The 20,834-nt window shown below is 38.7% G+C and overlaps 1 protein-coding gene across 1 annotated transcript; it reads right to left on the bottom strand.

The window, feature by feature from the left end:
* Nucleotides 1-213: 213 nt before the first annotated feature.
* On the bottom strand, nt 214-20,378 carry LOC148880627 (casein kinase II subunit beta-1-like). The gene is made up of 5 exons (XM_088962596.1): nt 19,590-20,378; nt 17,263-17,481; nt 4,113-4,222; nt 3,851-4,016; nt 214-854 (listed from the first exon to the last, which is right to left on the bottom strand). The coding sequence occupies exons 1-5, from the start codon at nt 19,822-19,824 to the stop codon at nt 724-726; spliced, it is 861 nt and encodes a 286-aa protein (XP_088818722.1). The 5' UTR covers nt 19,825-20,378; the 3' UTR covers nt 214-723.
* Nucleotides 20,379-20,834: the final 456 nt, after the last annotated feature.

The following is a 20,834-nucleotide window of genomic DNA, read 5'->3' as shown; positions in this document are numbered from 1 at the left end:
AATATGATGAACCTTAAAAACAATTGAATAAAAAAAAAAGAAGAAAATCATCATCCCAAATGAATTTCACAAACTCAGAATTACTCAAGAATGTGCAAACAGTGACCGCCTCTACATCTCAACTTTCGATATAATCTCCTCTTATCTTCGTGAATTAATGCTCTGAACCGATGTCTTGCATCCAAATTGGTTGACTACTTTTGACTCAAGAAATTTCATGAAAGCATAAGCATTAATTAAAGAAGATCTAGTAAAGAAAAATGAGGAAACGAAACCAGCATTAGAGAAAACAGGAAAGAAAATGCTATCCCTCGAATTTAGATGGTTACCTGAGGGACCAATGATCTTGAAGGGGGAAGGGGGGGTAAGGGTAAATAAAACACCCAAAAAAAGAGTGAAATCAAGACCACGGAAACCCTCACTGGAAGGCATCTCGAACACTTCTCAACCAAGGGAACAAAAGAAAGAAGAAAGATTACAAATGATTTGTGAATACATGGCTAAAATTGAAAGGAATAATAGATCGCTGGGTAGGTCAAGTTGCTTTTAAACATTTTCCTTTAATGTAAAAAGAGATGAAACCAGTTGCAATATTTTTGGAGGCTTTCGAACCCTACCTTGCTCTCTCAAAAGCCATTTCTCCCCCAACAGCAGCAGCATGAAGAGATTTTTGGATGTTTAAACTTCACGATTCTGATCTAATTGCAGCCAGCAACTCCAGCATCATGGTTTATGAATCTTGAAGCCAAATATTCGCGGAACATAGTTTTGTGGTGCCTTCTGTGGCTTGAGATGTCCATAAGTCATCAGAAAAAGGTGAGGAAATGTAGTTCCGAAGTAAGCTCCATCAATGTCTAGGAATAGTAAAGGAAACTTCGAGCAAAGCAACATCAAACAACACATAAAAGGAACTGAGACATGGTTAATTCGATCCAAGCATATGCTTTATTAAACTATCTTCAAGCACAGCATGTACTGCAGTAACTACCAGCAAATCTAACATCAATGCATTCGTATATGCGATGAGTATACCTAATTCAAAAGCCCATTTTTTAGATGGTCAGACTATGGCAGCTGCCTAGGAAAGGTTTCCTTAGCCATGCATGCATGCCACCCACTTGCATATTTAATGGTTATCAAGATGAATGAATTGGACAATACAAAGCAGCAGAAGAGAATGCATTTTCCTTGGTGATTCATTATTCTAAGTTCAAACCATTTATCAGATGTTATTTTTGAGCAGTTCAAAAAAGAGAACCAACAGGTCAAACACAATTAGCTAATCATGTCAAGATCAATGAGAACACTGGAACTGCCTACAAATTCATGAGCCTCAACGTTGAGCCTGTAGGTATTATTAACCTTAGAGCCAACCCTCATTTGCTTCTTAAACACTGATTCCAACATATGGTACCAAAAAACTATGGACCTCTACAAACACATCATCAACTCAAAATTATATTATAAACAGCCTACAAACACGTACACCTCAACTGATTCATACCTACTAGAAAAACCAAAATCTAAAGTTCTCGATAGATATGAAAAAAGGGCAGCCCAGTGCACAACAATGCCACCAATTATAGAAACTATAGAAATGCCCCTCCACTCCAGATCCAAAAAAAAAAAAACAAAATTAATGTCCCTCCACTCCAGATCCAAAAAAAAACAACAAAATTATAGAAATGCCTCTTCTAGATCCACAAAATTCCCCAAAATTAATGCTTGAAAAATCTATTGAAAATCATAGAAATGCCCCTCCAGATCCAAAAAATCAACAAAATTAATGGGGTGTTCATGAGGGTTGGTTTTCCTTAGAATCATTCTTCTAGTAAGAAATGATTTAACAACTAATAGTTTAACAGTTAATAGAATGGATTGCCAAATTGGGATTCATGTTGCCAACCTCCATATAGTTGGGATAAGGCATGGATGATGAAATTAAATTTTTGGGAAGACCTCTGGTGGGAAGATGTGCCTCTTAAAGACATATTCCCTTCCCCTTGTTCCCAATATTTGTATAAAAAGAAATTAGTTTCTCAGTGTCTCTCATTCTTTAATTCTATGTTAACTTAGGACCTTGTTCCAAGGAGGAGCCTTTGGGAGTCTGAAACTCTTGCTACTATGGATTTGGTTTCTCTTCTTGAAGGTATCATGACCATACCAAATCAGATGTTAGGATTTGGCCTCACTGACCCTTATGGCCTGTTTATGTGTATCATTTCTCAGAGTTAATTCCATTCCCCATCAGATTTTCCAAAGAAAGCTATTTCCTTTTCAGTTCCACCATAAAACCAGGAAATTTTCTTGGGAGGTTTATCACATGAAGATAAATATTGATGAGGTATTGCAAAACAGAAGACCAAATTGGTGCTTATAACCTAGTACATATTCTTATTTTGCAAATCAATCTACGAGACTATTACCCAGCTTCTAATTTCACATTCTTTTGCTTCTAGTATTTGCAAGCTCTTTCCTCAATTTGGTTGCAGGTGGGATCATCTAGTAGATTTCAGTAGCCTATTACAGGCTTCTCCTCACCCCCAATCAGAGAGGGAGGATTCTTAGGAAATGCACAAAGGCAGCAGCATTTTGGAATATATGGGAAGATGAAAGCAAGGATATTCAAGAAAAATGAGGAAATAAGAGGGGCTGTAATTGAGAACATATTAGTAAAAATAGCTCAGTAGGTAAAATCAATTGTTTGTTTCTGTCTCCACAGATGATACTATTAGAGATGGTAAGGTATTGTAGATTCATCTTTGGCAAGGAAGGCTGGCTTTATTGATTGTTTTCCTCCCCCTAATTTTCTTAAGCCAAACTTTGATGGATGCATCATATGAAATCCAGGAAACAAATCTTGACTCCTCAGAACCGGCTGGTTATGGTGATTCCACTAAGGCAGAACTTTTAGCCTTACTACATAGACTCAGATTAGATCATTCTCTCAATTACAGGAACGATGGTAGAAGGAGATTCTAAGCTGGTCATCGGACAATTCAGAAATGAAAACGATAGTCCAGGTTTTTCATTGTATAGACATTTTTTGAAAGAAGCAAGATGTTTAGCAGCACAGATGAGAACAAGCATTAATTGGACAATTATCAACAAAACAAAACACGCATTAATTGGACCCATAGATCTTCCAATTGTTTACCCGATGCTTTGCCTAAACAAGGAGTGCAAAGAAGGCCGTTGTATTAGGGAAATGTGTAGGATAAATAAATCAAGGGGCTTAGGTGGCTGAATCCGACCTAAGGTTCTCACAAGGGGTTTTGGCACTACTTGTAAACAATTCTTTTTCCAAAACTAAATAAAACTTCATCAGTCTGAACCAAAAAGGTTGATAGAACAATCTCATATGGTTTTGTGGTTCAAAACCACAAGTTTGTTACTACAAAAAAAGTAGACCCTTTTTTTTTTAAACAAAACCATGACAAAGCACAACATGAGACAAATACAACCTATACTGACCCTACCAATATCCCAATCTCTTTGTTAGGACCTCCACTAGAGGTTTGCCAACTTGTCTTGCCTAGGCCAGTTGGACCCTAGGATCATTGTGGGCCCCATAGAGAATAGATATGGCACTGTTTCTCATATTCTCTTTCTTTTTTTCTTTCTCATGATCAGATACATCATCTCTGTTTTCATTCCTAAGGAACATTTGTCACATGTACGTACATACACACATGGATATACATGGGATACCAAATAATGAAACTAAAAAACAAACAATCTTAATCAACAAATGAATGCAAGGCAACAAGGATTACAAATTAGAGTTAATGAGACATCATAAAGATGTTGATGGAGAATGCACGCAGTTAGAGCTTATTAATAAGGATACTGCCTTGGTACTTCGATCTTGGATAGTAAATATCTTCACACTTTGGACAGTAGATTTTCACAGTGCTTGACCGAGGAATGTCCGATTGGCCAACCGGAAGGCAGGGCTGCCCACAACAGTAAACCCTAGGGCATCTCCCAAAATCATAGTTCTTGTATTTCTCCAACTGTAAAGAGAAAAAATTTCAAATCTTAGCCAAAGACAAAAACTACACATCTATGGATAGAAAGAGAAGCAGAAATGTTTTATGGCAAGATCTCACCATTGCATTCATTCCTTTGCTGGTTAATATATATCTGACATGAATCAGCCCATAAAGCATCTCGGCAGCTGATTCAACTAATTCATTCTGTTCCTCAGTAAACATATCACCTGTGCCCATGAAAAGAAACCGGTCATTAACAAATAATAGCCAGAAGAGAATTAAAACAGTGCACATATAACAAAAAAAATATTAAAAATTTTTAAATAAGAACAGGAATCCCCAAAAAAAGCTGTCAAGAAAAGAGGAAATTAAGTTGATGTTGGCTGTGTCAACAAAAGCCTCTTCGCAAATGGAATAAAACCAGAAAAAAAAAATACTACTTGCACAGAACAAGTAAGCCTCATGTACATACAACAAAAACCATAGCCAATCATTCTGAAAAACTCCTAGACATGAAACTACTAAAAATTTTGGTGGCCCACTTTAGCAAAGGATAGGAATTTCAGATTCATTTAACAATTAACCGTTTACTAAGCCTTGTCCCAAAACCCACTAACAGCCAATAATTAATCAGATAAAACCAGCAATAACAGACCCATAGAACACAATAAAAATAAACATAAATATGCTGGTTCAATCTGTCAGCAAATCTGATTCTCTTCAAGCATGTAAACTTGGAAAATAGCTTTAAAGTTGTCATTATCCCAAATTATTAACTAATCTCTTTACAAGGTTGTTTCCAACTAGATCATTTCATAGTCTACTTCACCCTAAAATCGATTATAGAAGTATATATTTATCACATAATAATACGTCTAGATAGTGAAGAAAGAACTTCACTACCCACTACAAGTCTCAAACATTCCAATGCATATGGGTGGCCCTGCCATGAGTGACTACCATTCTACTAACCTGTATCATAGAGAGGCAAATTGAATTAAGTGCAGACATGTAGGAGTCAAAAGTAAAGGGTGGACCCCATGTACACAAACACAAAATATAGGAGGCATAGTTTCCCAGGCACCAAGGCAAGGCTAGGCAAGAGGGGGATACCTTGTTGCCTAGGTGAAGGCCTAGATGCCGCCTAGGTGATGGGTTTTTCCAGATAAAATCATGAATCCAAGTGCAATTTCCTAGGTTCCATAGCAACTAGGAACCAGCAACCATCTTTGACTAGTGACCATCTGTAACTTTTTTTGAAGAAAACTATAGATAATTACTAGTCAAATGAACATATTCATCAGAAGAATGTGTTGAATGGGCAAAATTTTAAGTTCTTCCTTGCTTATCAGTTTAGGGTTTAACTCTTGAAGCCTTCAAGGATTCAATAGCATACACCAAAATGTGTGTTGATTGAACCCAACAGAAAAAACAATAAGAAGCTAGTAATATAAACCAACGAAATGAATAATTTAGTTTAATAGTGTCTATTTTATTATTATAGCTAGATGTGCTTAAGCGAGGTGAACCCTCCATGGGCACCTTGCCACCTAGGCATCACCTTAACAACTAAGTAAAAAGGATTATTCACACAGAGACAGATGACCATACTGATGTCAAACATCAAGGCTCTGACACGATGAATTGACCATATTGTGTCAATTCATCACCCAATCCATATCTGTACAGGCTTAATTTTTCAATAGAATTTATTTTCATTTCACTATGAGAAAAATATGCGTACAGCTGACCTGGGGCATGATCATGGCTCATATTTTAAGAGGTCAAAACCACTATTGAATGGATTCCAGTAAAAAGTTAACTGAGAAAAAGATTAGTGAACAAGATGATCATAACTGTGTGATTTTAATGGTTCCAATCTATTCATTTCAATGACCTCTGACCCAAAAAAAAATTATCAATTTAATCATTTCTACATCAGTAAAAATCTCAATAAAGCTACTAAAATTAATGAACATATAAGAAAACGAAGTTCATATCCTTTCACCAAGATGATTTCAGTGATCTTTTAGACGAGACAGTGCCCAATACCCTGAACAAGGCATGTATGGCAAGTTAATGGACAATGATCCCCTAGCTTGTGTTGAAGGGTGTCTACCATCATGGAGACCAAGAACATTTTCTCCTTTAATAAAAGATACCATCTACTTTGCAGTGAATGCCTTATTTCATACATTTCCCCAGATTCCCACTGTAAAAGATATAACCAATAGCCTTGGGTCTGTAGTGATTAATTATGTGCTAGAAAAAAAGGAAAACAAAAAAAAAAGAAAAGAGGGGACATTTATTTAAAATCATAGGGAGAGCCACATGATCATCTCCTTTCCATAATATATTGTATAAATTTTATTTCTATGGTGCATCCTATTAGTTTGCTGATACATCTTAATATCACAAAGGCTGTGTGTGTTACTTACGTGTCATTTTAGGGGTGTACCTTATTTTTTGACATGCAATTGCTCTATTAAATTCTTGTTATTAAGGCTGCCAACAGGTGTCTATGGTCCATGTCAGAGTAGAACCAGTCCCAAACTCATAAATGCCCATAGCCCCAAACAATTTGATAGACAATATATAAGATATTTTTGGTTAAAAATACTTGATTTATTAACGTATAAACAATTTACTATTTTACTGCCATTTATATTAAGGTTGTATTATCAAATAAGTTGTTTTTTTTTTAAATCAAATCACATTTCATTAAGATCAAGAGGAAAATACAGACCCTTGGGGAGGCATGAGATACCGCCTCTCCACACATGAAACCCAAATACAAAACTATAAAAACTAAAACAAGGAGTACAAGATTACAGTTTAGCCCAGAACAGTGTTTCCCTATTTGTCCCTTGTTTCGCCAAAATATCAGCGACGGCGTTTGCTGATCTTCCTGCCCACTGTATTGTAACAGACATTTCTTGTCAGCCATTTAAACTTCTTTAGCTTGTTCTTGTAAATCCATGCAACCTCTTAATTATTTAGCCACCTCACTACTATTTTAGAGTCCTCTTCAATTAGCAACTGCACCACACCCAATTCTTTAGCAAGAAGGACTCCTTGTATGGCAGCTAGCAATTCTGCTCTAACAGAATTCCCAACTCCCAATGGTCCAGAGTAGAGAAGGATGACCTCCCCAGCCTCATTTCTCAAAACTCCTCCCAACCCAGAGGGCCCTGGGTTGCCCTTGATGCTCCCATCAAATTTCAGTTTAGAAAACCTTGTAGAGGAGGGGCCCGGTTTGCAGAAACCCTGTCCTTTATGGATGAGCAGCTTGCTACTGCTGTCCAGTTCCTCCATGGATCATTAAAGGAGAAGGGCTGAAACAGTTCCATAGACTTTAACCAGTGTATTGCCCTATTCATGATGATGCATCCCTTCAAGACCTGGCTGCTCCTTTCATTCTCTAAGAATAATCTGGTATTCCTTTCTTCCCAAACTGTCCAGATCAAAGCTGCTCTTGCACACCTCTGCATACTTCTTCCTCTTTTATCAAATAAGTTGTTGTTAGCATAGATAATTATATATCTCAGTAATCATAGGGTCTAATTGGGCCATACCTGATTATCCCAATTAATAATTGGGACAGAATATTTTTATTTTTCAAACTCTATTGTCTAGCAAAACCTAAATTTTTGCCTAGAATCACCTATACACTGACAACTATGCATGAACATATGAGAGGTTTTCTTTGGGACCAGGAGACTCACAAAAGGACCATCTAGTGAGCTTTGAGGATGTGTCTGACAATACTTTGGATCTGGACCTGAGGATAGGGTTGAGGGGCTCAGAAGTGAGCTTTGTAGATGAGTTGTTCTCTTTGTTAAATTCAGTTTTCTTAGATCATACTTGCCCAGATAATAGAATTTGGTCAGAACCTTCCTCAGGTTTCTTCTCTTGCTCTTTGTCTTTCAATGCCTTACCTCAGCCTACTAATGTGTCTGTTTGTTTTCCTGCTAAAGAAATGTGGTGTACTCCTGTTCCACCAAAGACTAAGGCTTAATGCTGGAAAGTGGTTCTCCAAAAGACCAATACTATAGGCATGCTTCAAATTAAAAGGCCAAATTGGTGCCTTTCCCCACATGTCTGTAGCCTTGGCTTAAGAAGTGGTAAAACAGTGACTCATCTATTAATCTCTTGTCCTTTTTGTTTCTTATACTTGGGAATGATTCTCCTCTCTCTTTGGTTTCAGGTGGAATCATCCCTCATATGTGGTGAACCTTTTTTTACTCTAGTTTCTTTCCAATAAACAAAGAAGAGGGGTAGAGTCAAGGCTACATCCCACATTTCCTGTAATTTGCATGGTGTCTGTGTCGGTGGTGTCTAGCCACATCCTTGGATATGATTATGTGGTGATAAATTCAAATATTGTAATATTCCCTCCCATATAACCCTCTGTCCTTTGTTCATGTCATGATTCTCCTGCATGTGAGTTAAGAGAATGGGAGAGGAGAGAAACTTCAGGCTGACGGGGAAGTGGCGATTGGAGATGATCATTGAAGCAAAAAACTTCCTATTCAAGCAGGGAAGGACAAAGGAGAAGGTTTACCTGAAAATCAGAGAAGGTAGCAGGGCGACAATTTTTCTACCAGAGGAAGAATGCTATTGGTTGAAAGGATTTGTTGATGGAACTGTTAACACCATCTGAGAAGAAGGATGGAGAAACTCAGTGGTCTGTTGGGGAAAAAGATTTGAATCAGTACTAAGAAGGAATGAAAGAGGATGGCTTATCATGGTAACATAACACTTTGGAATTAACAAAAGGCAAGTTATCTGTATACCGGAAGAACAGAAGGGGCAAGGATGGGTTTCCTTTGTTCTTAATCTTGGCGTTTCTCATGGAGCTTGAGAGGAAAGTTGCAGAAGAAGAACCTGATAGCAGGCCAGTAGGAAGTAACCCAACAAATCTTTGTGCCCCAGAGCTTTACAAGGAGCAAAGTCCTGGAATATTAGTAGCTGGTTCAACTGAACACCAGAGAATAGCACTTGAAGAAGGGAGAGGTAAGTGGGAGACCAAGATGGTCTTAAGGGCAGATAGGGAGATAAAGGACTGGACGAAGGTTCTAGATGCAGTTGCAGAGAGACTGGGCCTAGAAGGAGATGCGGTTTTATTACCCTTTGCTGAGAAGAAAGCCATTTTAGAAATTGGCGACAAGAAACTGAACTTTAGCACAGCCCAAATAGAAGGAAGACTGATACAGATACAGAACTGGGTTCCAGTGTGCAATGAAGTAGAGCCAAAAGACGGTAGTTTCTTGATCAAACTTCTAGGGCTACCCTTCAATCTCTGGAACGAACCAACTCTAAGGAAAATCGCCAGAGCTCTGGGTGGTGTTCTGTTGGAGGTTAACATGAGAAGCCTGCGTGTTGTAGAACTCAAGGTTACAGGGGTAAAACCAGAAAATTTGCCCCACTCATTTGAAGTGCATTCAGAAGGCACATGGTACAGAGTCTGGTTGACCTCAAAAGCTGAGACATCGCTCTGGGGAAGACGAACAGAGGTAGGAGACAGAGAGGAGATTGCAGGATGGAGTACACATGGCTCTCAGGGACTGGCGGGGAAGTCTGATGCGCGTGCGAGAGTGAAAGAGGAAGGGGAACTGTCACAGGGGAGTCCTAGGTCTCGAAGCCTTTCAATTAAGGCTATTAATTCAAATTTATTTGAAGCAGGAACGAGTTATGGTGGTGGCCCTTCCTATGTTGACGTGGACAGAAGGGGAAAGGTTCGGGCAGGTCTCAATAAGAAAGCATTATTTGAACCAGTAGTAACAAAGACCGAGCCGGCTGGAAAGATGGGTGAGCCAATAGGGGAACCCTATGGCAATATTAGAGGCCCATGTGACAACTTAAGTCATCACGTGGGGCGGGAAAAGGAAAGGATGATAGATGAGAGTTTTCATCTATCATCGTCTAAGTCTGGTTTGGCCAAACAGATGGAGCTTCAGAAGAGGCGAACGACAGGGGAAAAACGATCTCTAAGCTGGGTAAGTCAACCGGCTGGTGACGAGCAAAACTGCCATGTTTTTTATCACCCAAAACCCACGCTACATGAGAAACAGAATAGAAGAGAGGGAAGAGGACGACCAAGGGTGGATAAGTTGCAGTTCAGAGAATGATTGTGATGAGAAATCAGAAGAGTGTGGGAGTTTAGGCAGCTCGGAAGATGAACTTTATGAAGACCAAAACAAGGGGATTTTAAATCTGGAACACATGTTCCTTGGGGATACGTTGGGGGAACAATGGAGAAAGGGGAAGTGTGGGTGAACGAAACAAATACCTGTAACAGAGCAGTCCATAGCCCAAAACTGGACGAGCCCCTCCCAAGTTCTAGTGCTTTGCAAGAGTCTGCAAAGGAGATAGCTCGACTTTACTCAAAACTGAACAAGAGTACATCACAGAGAGGTAAACAATTGGGTACAAGAAGAGGTCTTTGTGTAAACCAAGTGACGGGGAATAATTTCCTCCAAACTGAGGAGACAGAGAGCTCCAAATTCTCAGAACAAGGAGTAACAACCAATTATCCTCAATTGCATACTCCTCACAACCCTCAGTTTACCTCAGGTAAATCTGTCAACTCTGTCAATTCAGTTTTTGCTACTGATGAGTGTTCTGTGTCCCTTGTTCCAGATTCCCTTCTCAACCAAGAGTCGGAGGCCCATGGACAGAAAACCACAGTGAGACTACAAGGGGATAAGGAAGGGGAGGAAGTGGTGGAGAAAACATGCAGGGAGACAAAGATTTGGGAAATCATTGAGATATTAATGGGTGAAGTGGAGAGGAAGGAACTGCAGAAGGGGATTACGGAGGGGGCAGAAAGGGTTAGTGGTGGAGGAAATGAGGAAAGTAATGAGAAGATTCCTAGGAGTGAGAAGAGCGGAACAATAGAGAAAGAGGAAACGAGTAGGGAAGAGTCAGTTGCAGAATTTGTGGAAAAGCTGGGGTGCAAAATGAAGAATCCGATTGATTTAAAAGTTTATCTACAAAAAAAAAAAAAAAAAAGAGGATAGCAAGATCAAGAAAAGAAAGTTGAGTGAAGTTGAGAGATTGAAATGAGATATTGAGGGGGACAAGAAGTTTGAGGTGAAAGGGGATAGGAGGAAAGGGTTTAAATAGATTTTGGAGGAGTTAGGGTTGAACTTAAGAAGTAAAAATGAGAATCCTAAATTGCAATGTGAGGGGATTGGGTAGTGTTAGAAAGAGAGCAACAATTAAAGAGGTGATTAAGAAGTTTAACCTGGATGTGGTAATGATTCAGGAGTCCAAAAGAATGGATTTTGATTGCAGATGGGCAAGGAGTGTGTAGAGATCTAGGGGATAAAGTGGAGGGTTGCTCCTTCATGGGGATCCTCAGGTGGGATTGTAACATTGTAGAAAGAAGATATACTAATCAGCGTGGAGGAGTTAATAGGTGATCATTCTGTTTCCGTGAAATTCAAACAGGTGGAAGATGGGTATGAATGGGTACTTACAAATGTATATGGCCCCAATGACTATAGTCAGAGGAAGAAATTATGGGAAGAATTGAATGATATTAGGGGCCTCTATGAAGGACCATGGTGTATGAGAGGGGATTTTTATGTAGTGATTTACAAAGGAAACCAACAACCACAGACAAAGAGTGACAACAAGTATGTGGAAATTCAACCAATTTGTGGATACATTTGAGCTTCCACTCCTAAATAATAACTTCACATGGTCCAACCTTCAATCTAGGCCAATATGCTCTAAGCTAGACAAGTTTTTGTTCTCAACAAACTGGGAGGAACATTGGGGTAATCTAACATCTAGGGCACTTCCAAGACTTACTTCAGACCATTGGCCTATAGTGATGTGTAAGGAGGAAATGAGAGGTGATGGCCCTACCCCATTCAGGTTTGAAAATATGTGGTTGACCCATCCGGGATTCATTAAGAATATTAGATAGTGGTGAGAGCAGTCTAATCTAGTAGTAGAATGGAAGGGAATGAGTTTCCACGAGAAACTTCAATTCCTAAAATCACAAATAAAGGAGTGGAATAGGTCGGAGGTTGGAAGAATAGAGGAAAGAAAACAAGTAGTACTGGAGCAGATTGAGGAATTGGATATGAAGGAAGAAAGAGGATCCTTTGGAGAGGAAGACAGGAATATGAGATGAGATCTAAGAAGGCGGATAGAGGATATTCTAGTTTAAGGAGGAAATAAGTTGGAGGCAGAAATATTAGATTTTTCCATTCAATGGCAAATGGGAGGAGAAAAAAAAAATTCATATCAAAATTGGAAGTAGAAGAAGCAATTTTGTCCCACCCGGTAGGAATGGCAGAGGCCTTAGTAAATCATTTCAAATCTATATTTACAAGGCTTTTGAATGAGAGGTGTGGTTGGAGGTATTGAAATGGCCGACTCTAAGTGCAAAGAGCATATGAGAGGTGTGGTTAGAAAAGAGTTTTGATCTGGAGGAGATAAAGGAAGCAACATTCTCAATAGATAGGACAAAAGCTCCAGGCCCAGATGGCTTCACAATGGCATTTTATCAGGATTGTTGAGATATAGTGGAGAATGATCTTAGGTCAATCTTTGAGGAGTTTCACAGAAGGGAAATAATTAATCAGGACTTGAACTCAACTTTCATTGCTTTGGTCCCAAAGAAGAAAGAGCCATCACAACCAAAGGATTTTAGACCTATCAATTTGGTGAATAGCTTGTATAAAATAATTGCAAAAGTGTTGTCTCTCAAAATAAAGAATGTCATTCCCACTATTATTGCACCCAACCAATGAGCTTTTGTGGAGGGAAGACAAATCACTGATCAAATCCTCATTGCAAATGAGAATTTGGAGAGCATTAGGAAATCTAAGAAGAAGGGAGTGGTATGCAAATTGGATTTGGAGAAGGCTTATGACCTAGTTGATTGGTCTTTCTTATTGGAGGTGTTGATAAGCTTTGGCTTCGGAGAAAGGTGGTGTAAATGTATATGGGGTTGTATTAGGACTTGTCACTATTCTATCTTGGTGAATGGAACTATGGTTGGCTTCTTTCCTACTTTGAGAGGTATAAGACAAGGAGACCCACTCTCCCCCTTTCTATTTACCCTGATTGCTAATGTACTTGGGAGATTGATCCATAGAGCATATTCGAGGAATTTGATAAAAGGGTGGCGAGTAGGAAGGGAGGAGGTACCACTGACACATCTACAATTTGCAGATGATACAATTTTGTTTTGTGAAGGTGGGGACATAAATTGGATCCAAAATTTAAAATTGGCAATACAACTCTTTGAGCATATGTCTAACTTCAAGGTGAACTTTGATAAAAGTTGTGTGGTGGGAGTCAATGTGGAGGAGAGGGAGTTAAGGGAATATGCAGGTGTGTTAGGTTGTGCAATCTCGGATTGGCCTTTGACGTAATTGGGCCCCCCTTTAGGAGATAATCCTAAGAATGTAAGCTTTTGGAATCCGGTAGTGGAAAGAGAAATTATCTTTCCTTAGGGGAGAGAGTCACTTTAATTAGGTCTACCCTAGCTAACCTACCCGTTTACTATCTGGTGTTTAAGATCCCCACTAAGGTTTCTAACTTATTGGAAAAATTAATGAGGAATTTTTGTGGAAGACTAAAGAGGAGAAGAGAGATCATAAGGTGGGTTGGGAAGTGGTAATTAGATGTAAAAAACTAGGAGACCTTGGGATTGGAAACATCAAGAAAAGGAATATGGATTTGCTGGGAAACGGTTGTGGAGCTTTACAATGGAAAGAGAAAAATTATGGACAAAGATCGTGGCTAGCATACATGGGCTGGAAGACAATGGCTGAAATCCTGGAATTGTGGCAAGGGCTACAGCTGCTTCTACTTGGAAAACCATTCACAATCTACTTCCACTTTCTCCCCTTGGATCAAGTACGGTCTTAAACTCTGGTAATCGAATAAAATTCTGATGAACAACTTTGGGTAGGGGTTTCACCTCTGAAGGACCAATTTCCCTCCTTGTATGCTCTATTAAACTTGAAAAATGAACCTATCTCTTCTTTCTTAGGTCCTTCAAACTCCACTTCTGGTTTTGGGTGGAAAATTGGCCTGCGAAGGGCAATTAGGGATACAGGTTTGGACAGCATTTTACCTTTGTTAGCCATCTTTGAGAATGTTTTCCTAGATCCTAATAAGACACCAGATTTTTTACCCCTTCCACCTTAGGTACCTTCTCTTATGCTTCATTTTTTGAAACCTTAACTTAGTCTTCTGTTCCTCTTGGGTTGTCCTTTCCGGTTAAGGAAATTTGGAGCAAGCCCATTACTCCTCGGGTTGGTATTTTTTGTTGGGAATTTTTCCTGGAAAGAATAAACACAAATGATTTACTTCAGAAAAAGAGACCCAATTATTGTTTACTTCCAAATAGATGTTCTCTTTGTAAAGCTGATGGGGAATCCAGCTACCATCTTATGGTCTCTTGTAAGGTTACTAAAACTGTATGGGAGTGGGCACTTTCCCACTTTGATTGTTATTGGAATCCTCCCGAGAGTGTCCAGAGTTTGTTCTCTCCTTTGTTTTTCAGATGGCGTAAGAAGCGAGGGAAGATTATGTGGAGTATTAGGGCAGTTGTGTGTTGGTCCATGTGGAAGAAAGAAATTCACGAATTTTTTCTGATAAGGAAAGAACTCTGGAAGACATATTAGACCTAATACTTTTTAAGGGTTGCCCACTGGGTAAAATCTATGGAATTGTTTTCAGACTTTCCTGTGGCTGGCTTTTGTTAAGAAACTGGAAAGATATATCTACCTCTGCTCAATGTAAGAAGACTCTTAGTCCCTATTGGTCCCCTCCTCCTTCTGGATTTATAAAATTGAATTTTGATGGCAGTAGTTTAAGGAATCCAAGGCCCTCTAGGATTGGGGGAGTATTCAAGAATGAGAAAGGGATTGTTATTGCTTTGCTCTCAAACCCTATTGGAGAAGAAGACTCTCTTAGGGCTGAGATCCTTGCAGCTCTAGAAGGAATTCAAAGAGCAAGGGAACTAAATATCAGTCATTTGATCCTAAAAGGTGATTCAAAGGTGGTGATTAGTCAGTTGAAGAAAGAGGACAGTGGTTTGTGGAGCTATAACAATGAAAAGAAAAATATCTTATGGCTGTGTAGGGACATTGAGATACAATCAGTTGGGTGAAGAGGACTGCTAACTCATTTGCATATGGGTTGGCCAAGCATGGGGTGAATAGGGAGTCTATCTTTTTAATTTCCCTTCATTGTATTTTGTTGAAGGGCGAGCCAAGACATTTTGTCTTTTTTTTTATGAATAATAATAAGTTTATTGATTCAGAAGCAAATTAGAGTGAGTTCATACATCATCCCAATGAGAGGCGCGAGCTGCAGCCCCTCCTTGAAACTTACAAATAAACTAGGAAAGAAAAACAAGAATCACAACTGAGCCCAAAATAATTCTTCCCTATTTACCCCTTGCTTAGCTAACACATCTGACAAGGTACTTGCTGATCTCCCCACCCACTGTACAGTGACCAACATATTCCTTGTCAACCAACTAAATTTTATCAACCAGCTAAGACATTTTATCACCCCCTTTCGTATCTAAAGCTTCACAAATCTTCACATAATTAATAAAGTTTCTGTTACTGAAAAAAAAAAAAGAAAAAAGCCATGTGTTGAACAACAAGAGCAGTTATCCTATGATTGTTAATGGTTTGAGAAGAAAGAAATAACATGACCTTCCTAGGGCAAGAAAAATCCAAGGAAGAACTTGTTTGAAAGCATTACCATCAAGATCATACATTGGCTGAAATCTTTGGATCTTTTCCAGGACTTCTCTTCTGTTGACTTAATTAAGGTTGGAGTGTTATAGTTGGTTCCTCTTCCTCATCTCCCATGGTTCAAGAGAGTTGATTGCCGCCTCTACATTTTTGGGTAAAACTGAACTTTGATGGAAGCTCTGTGGATAACCCAGATCCTTCAAGAATTGGGGGTGCTTCAATGAGGAAGCAAGAGAAAAGGCCCGAGTGTTGGGCCCAATTGGGTCGGAGATTCTTTGAAGGCAGAAGTGAAGGCCCTACTCGGCTATTCCAAGGTCTCAAACTGGCATAACAATGTGAGATTGCAACAGCTAGACTCCAAGTTGGTAACAGGATGGCTGCAAACACAAAGCTTGGGAATGTGGTCCTTCAAACAACCTCTAAGAGAACTTATGTTCTTAGTAAGGGAACTTGGGGTGCAGTTTAGATGAATGGAATGGTTGACAATTTAGCTAAGCCAAGAGTCAATAGGGAGGCTTTGTTTTGGTCTTTCTTGTAAGACTGTTTATTTTTAAGGGTTCTCCATCTATTCTTTGGGTGGTGACAGTTGTACTCTTTATTAATCTAATAAATGAAAGTCATTGTTTCTTATCAGAAAAACTATGCATGAACTTGATTATGAAGCTTAGGTTTATTGCTAATATTCCTGGAATCTGGCCAATTAACTACAGTAATAATCTTGACCACTCATATACAAATGGCACAAATTCAGCTGGAAGGACATATTTGATGGAAGATGTGCCCATATTCCATATGTTAAAAAAAAAACATGGGAATGGAAAATGTTTCTTAATATAATCCTTTCAACCACAACCAATGGCATTACCAAACTATTATCTGTGCTCCCCTTATCCCATCCTTTAACATGATCTTTTAGATCCAAAAGGATGCCATCACCACCACTTCTAGAACTTGACATGTATGATATCCAAAAAGTGGATGAATAAACCCCAATTTCAATACCATAATCCATAAATAAGGAAACAGAAGATGTTAAGAGCATTGAATCCTAGCATTTATGTGCCCTATCAATTTCTCTAAAATAATTCAAACTACACAGCTTTAGATGCAGAAAACAAAAAGTTCCATGGTTTTACATCTGTCCACTGGGACTCTTCTTGGAGTTTCTTCACGTTAATAATGATCCACCAGATGAGCAAATAAAATTAATATGAATGCAACAGCTTTCCCAAAAAGCATATATATGCCTGGGAGTAAAATGAACAGGCATTGCACAAGTAACCATGCAATTGCATCAATCCATATCACAGGCATGTCAATAACAATTAACTTGTGGCAAGCCTTTCACACAAAAAGAGTAATGCCTACCATGAAAGGATTGAACATCCAAATCAAATCAAGAGAATAGTCTTAGTAGGGAATTTGAACTTTATATATAACTGGTAACTGGATAATTGCATCAATTGTATAAAATCACAAAATCAAGTTTTAGCAACACATCCAACAGGAAGAACAATGCTTACCATGAGAGGATTCAACATCCAAAATCAAATCAAGTGCATATTCATAGTAGGGAACTTGGCTGCTTAAACCACAAAGGTTGAAGTCATCTTGGATGTATTCATCATCAACTTCGCAGAAAAATTCATTCCCACGAAGATTGCAAAACCACGAAATCCAAGATGTGTCATCACCATCAGAACCGCTAACATCAGACTCTTCACTATCTGTTTCAGATTCCTCTGCAATTAATGCAAGCAATAACGTTGTTAACAATCAAGGACAGTAATGACATTACATGGGTGCAAAAAATAACCCAGAATCATAGTTGCTACCTAGCAAACTAATGTGATATCCCCATGAACAATATGTAGTGAGTATCAAAAAAATATGGGACAGACATAAGACAGAGAGAGAGGGGGAGGGGAAAAAAACTTAGAACCTCCATGGTTACAACCTTAAGTGAATGAAATAAAACCAAAAAGAACATGACCAACATTGAGAGAATCTTGTGAATTATAGCAACCGAAAGAGAACTGGAGAAATACAGCAGAAAAGTAACCAAAAGTCATTTCCCCGGCAAGCTAACATGTTCTATGTGCTTAAAGTTAGCAACTCGTAGGAATTGATCTTTCAGCAAAAATCATATTATGCAATAGAAGCCATCCATACAGAATCATCGGAAATCCATAACTGAAGTTTGTTAAACAATAAGAATTCTTTTTTGAGGTTAACCTCAGATCACAAATGATGAAATAGGACCTTCCCCCTGACCATCTGAAAGATGAAATCGCACATTACAAGCTTACCAGAAGAGGGGACAACTGAAAAACACCTTTAAGAACTCTATCAGGACAAGATTAATTTTGTATCATTATTTATCCTTTTCTCAAGTAGAAGTGCATTCTATTAAAATAATACAAATATCAGGAAAACCACTGGCACAAGTTTGATTCTGTACATAAGTTAAAGGTGCTACCAACAATGCAAAACAAATCATCACAGCTTTCTCAAATCTCCTTCTGAGTTCATCTTAGTTTTGCCTAAACAAAAGGCCAGATACTATAAATTTCTTTGGGGTACATTCCCAAAGCATAGGAATCTTTCTTTTCTTTTTATGTAACAGTATTAGCAGGAGCAGTGGCACTTTGTCATGAAAGGTTCATCTATTCCTACATTTCAAATATTACAAGTGGACAAGCATTAAAATAGCTTCCTACATGTTAACCAAAACGTGGTCTATTAACTTAAATATTTTTTGAGTTGAAAAGCGCAACTTAAATATTTTTTTATCAATAACATGATCAAAGAGAGTACATTAAGAAGTAGCTAAACCCCTGCTCAAAGAGTAGCAGAGAAAAGTACAAAACAACAGTATCTGCTGAAAAAAACATAAAATAAAATATTATATTATTTTTCATTTTTATTTTACTAATAATTAATAAAAATACAATAAAGCAACTGGTGGAAAAGGTCCCTAACTCAGCATTGGCCTCTGGTTTGTTGTGATGGAAATGTTCATCTATCTAATGGACCTGGTGATCCACCTAGCATTACTCTTCAATTTCTGCATTTATAGATATCACACATAGATTTAGATGGCCTCCTATCCCTATAGCTCTCAAGTTCAACCAATAGTGATCTGTATGTGATATTAGCAAGTATCAATACTTTAAGCCACATTTCCTGTATTGCATAATTCTTGTCTAAGTCGGTGTCCACTCATAAGTGGAAACTCAGTCAAACAGTAATGAGTCATATACACATGTTTAGGTCATGAGTGGAAAACAAAAAAAAAATGGTGCATAAAAAATCAAGAGGTTTCAAATGCTCCCCCTCCCCACCCATACAAATATATATTCCAAAATCCACATGAACGGCATAACGTAGAGCTAAAGCCTGCTTAGATTCAGCAAGGTTCTGTTTTCTTGCCAAATTGTAAAATATAGAAAGTGGTGGAACCACATTTCCTTTTACGTAACATGCTAACGTGTTGCTGCAATTCAGAAAGAGCCTTAAATAATTATGTATATTAGCTACACCTGCATCCAAGATATGCTCTAGTAGAGTAGCTCATTCTTGAAAATTAATCACATAAATTTGAATTGGTCTCTTTGCATGCCAAACATGCCGTATAGCCTATCTGAACCAAGATTATTATATCGGTAGCATTTCCCAAAATCAAAATATACCTAAATAAGAGTCCAGAACCCTAGGGGCTAGTGTCTAAACTGGTTAGCTTGATAGTTAAAAAATAACAGAAAATTTATCAATTATACCCCAGCTTGAACAGAAAAACAACAAAAATGTAGAGAAAAAGAAATCAAGAAACTAAGAAGTGAAAACTAACCATCCGAGCACTTGTTCTTGGAAAGAGATACAGAACGAGTGTCCCTGTGATCAGGCGGTGCCTTGCCGGCGGAAGTGGACGGGACAGATAACCTATCCTTATCCTTGCCGTTCAAACCCTTAGACGTCGAAGGTGACGATTTCTCCAAAACCTTGTCTAGGGCATCATTGATCCGCTTACGATCTATAGGCCCGATCTCCGACTTCGATCCACCGCCGCCTCGTTCTCTATACATGTCCTCCCCTCTTCTCTGCTCGACTGCACACTTTGTGAATGGAAAAGTGTATCAATCCCCTCCTCTCAACATAATATGACAACACCCGAGCAAAAATAAAGGTAACCAGCGACCAAGTTAGGGCTTTTAGAGCAAGAAACCAGCCAAAGAGATGCGATTTTGATTATCAGAAAGGTCGAGAACCCTAGATTTGCATAAAAAGACGAAGAACAGATTCGGAGTAGAGGAGAATATTAGGGTTTGGATGGAACGGAGAGAAAGAGAGCGAACCCTCCTCTCTCTCTTTGGCTTTTTGGGCCTCGCTCGCTTACAAGAAAAAAAAACACAAAGGAGAGAGAGGGAGAGAGAGAGAGAGAGAGAGAGAGAGAGAGAGAGAGAGGGGGGTGTGAAGGTTAAGAGGTTCGCACCCCTCGGCTCCGGCGAGATTGCCTAGACCGGCGGGGGCTCCCTACTCTCCTTTTAATCTTTTATTTTAATAATTTAAATTTTATTTATAAATGGAAATTTTGTTTATATAAACTGACATGGTTGTGTGGTTTCATTTCTTTTGTCTTGGGGTACAATTTTGGACTCTACATTGACTAGGAATAAGAAGAGTCATTTTAAGGGACACTCTCCCCACTCCGCATTTTGCCAAATTGTGCCAAAAAGCAATTTTGCTTACCTCATTACCCTTTTATTCACTGTTGATCCAACGGTTTGGGGGCACTTTGGTTCACTCGCGTGGTCAATCCAAGCCGTTCATTTTACCTAAATCTGGTTCAACCGACACTTGGTTTGTTGGCTTGTTTATAACTTTGCTTCGGGTTTGGGCCTAAAATCCAAACCAATCAAAGCTTGGGATGGATTTGGGTTCGGGCCTTGGTTTGACCCAACTCATACCCTATCCCCTATTCATATATAAACTTCTAAATATATTGACAACTATCCAATATTATTAGGGATGGCAATTTTTTCCATCCCCATCAGGTACCCGACCTTCCCGATCCCATTGTTTTGGTGGGGTAGGG

The sequence above is a fragment of the Nelumbo lutea genome, chromosome 1 (assembly GCF_056320005.1).
Source record: "Nelumbo lutea isolate HS-2025 chromosome 1, American lotus-T2T, whole genome shotgun sequence".
NCBI lineage: Eukaryota > Viridiplantae > Streptophyta > Magnoliopsida > Proteales > Nelumbonaceae > Nelumbo > Nelumbo lutea.
Note: the sequence above shows the minus strand (reverse complement) of the source record. Positions and strands in the feature narration are given on the sequence as shown.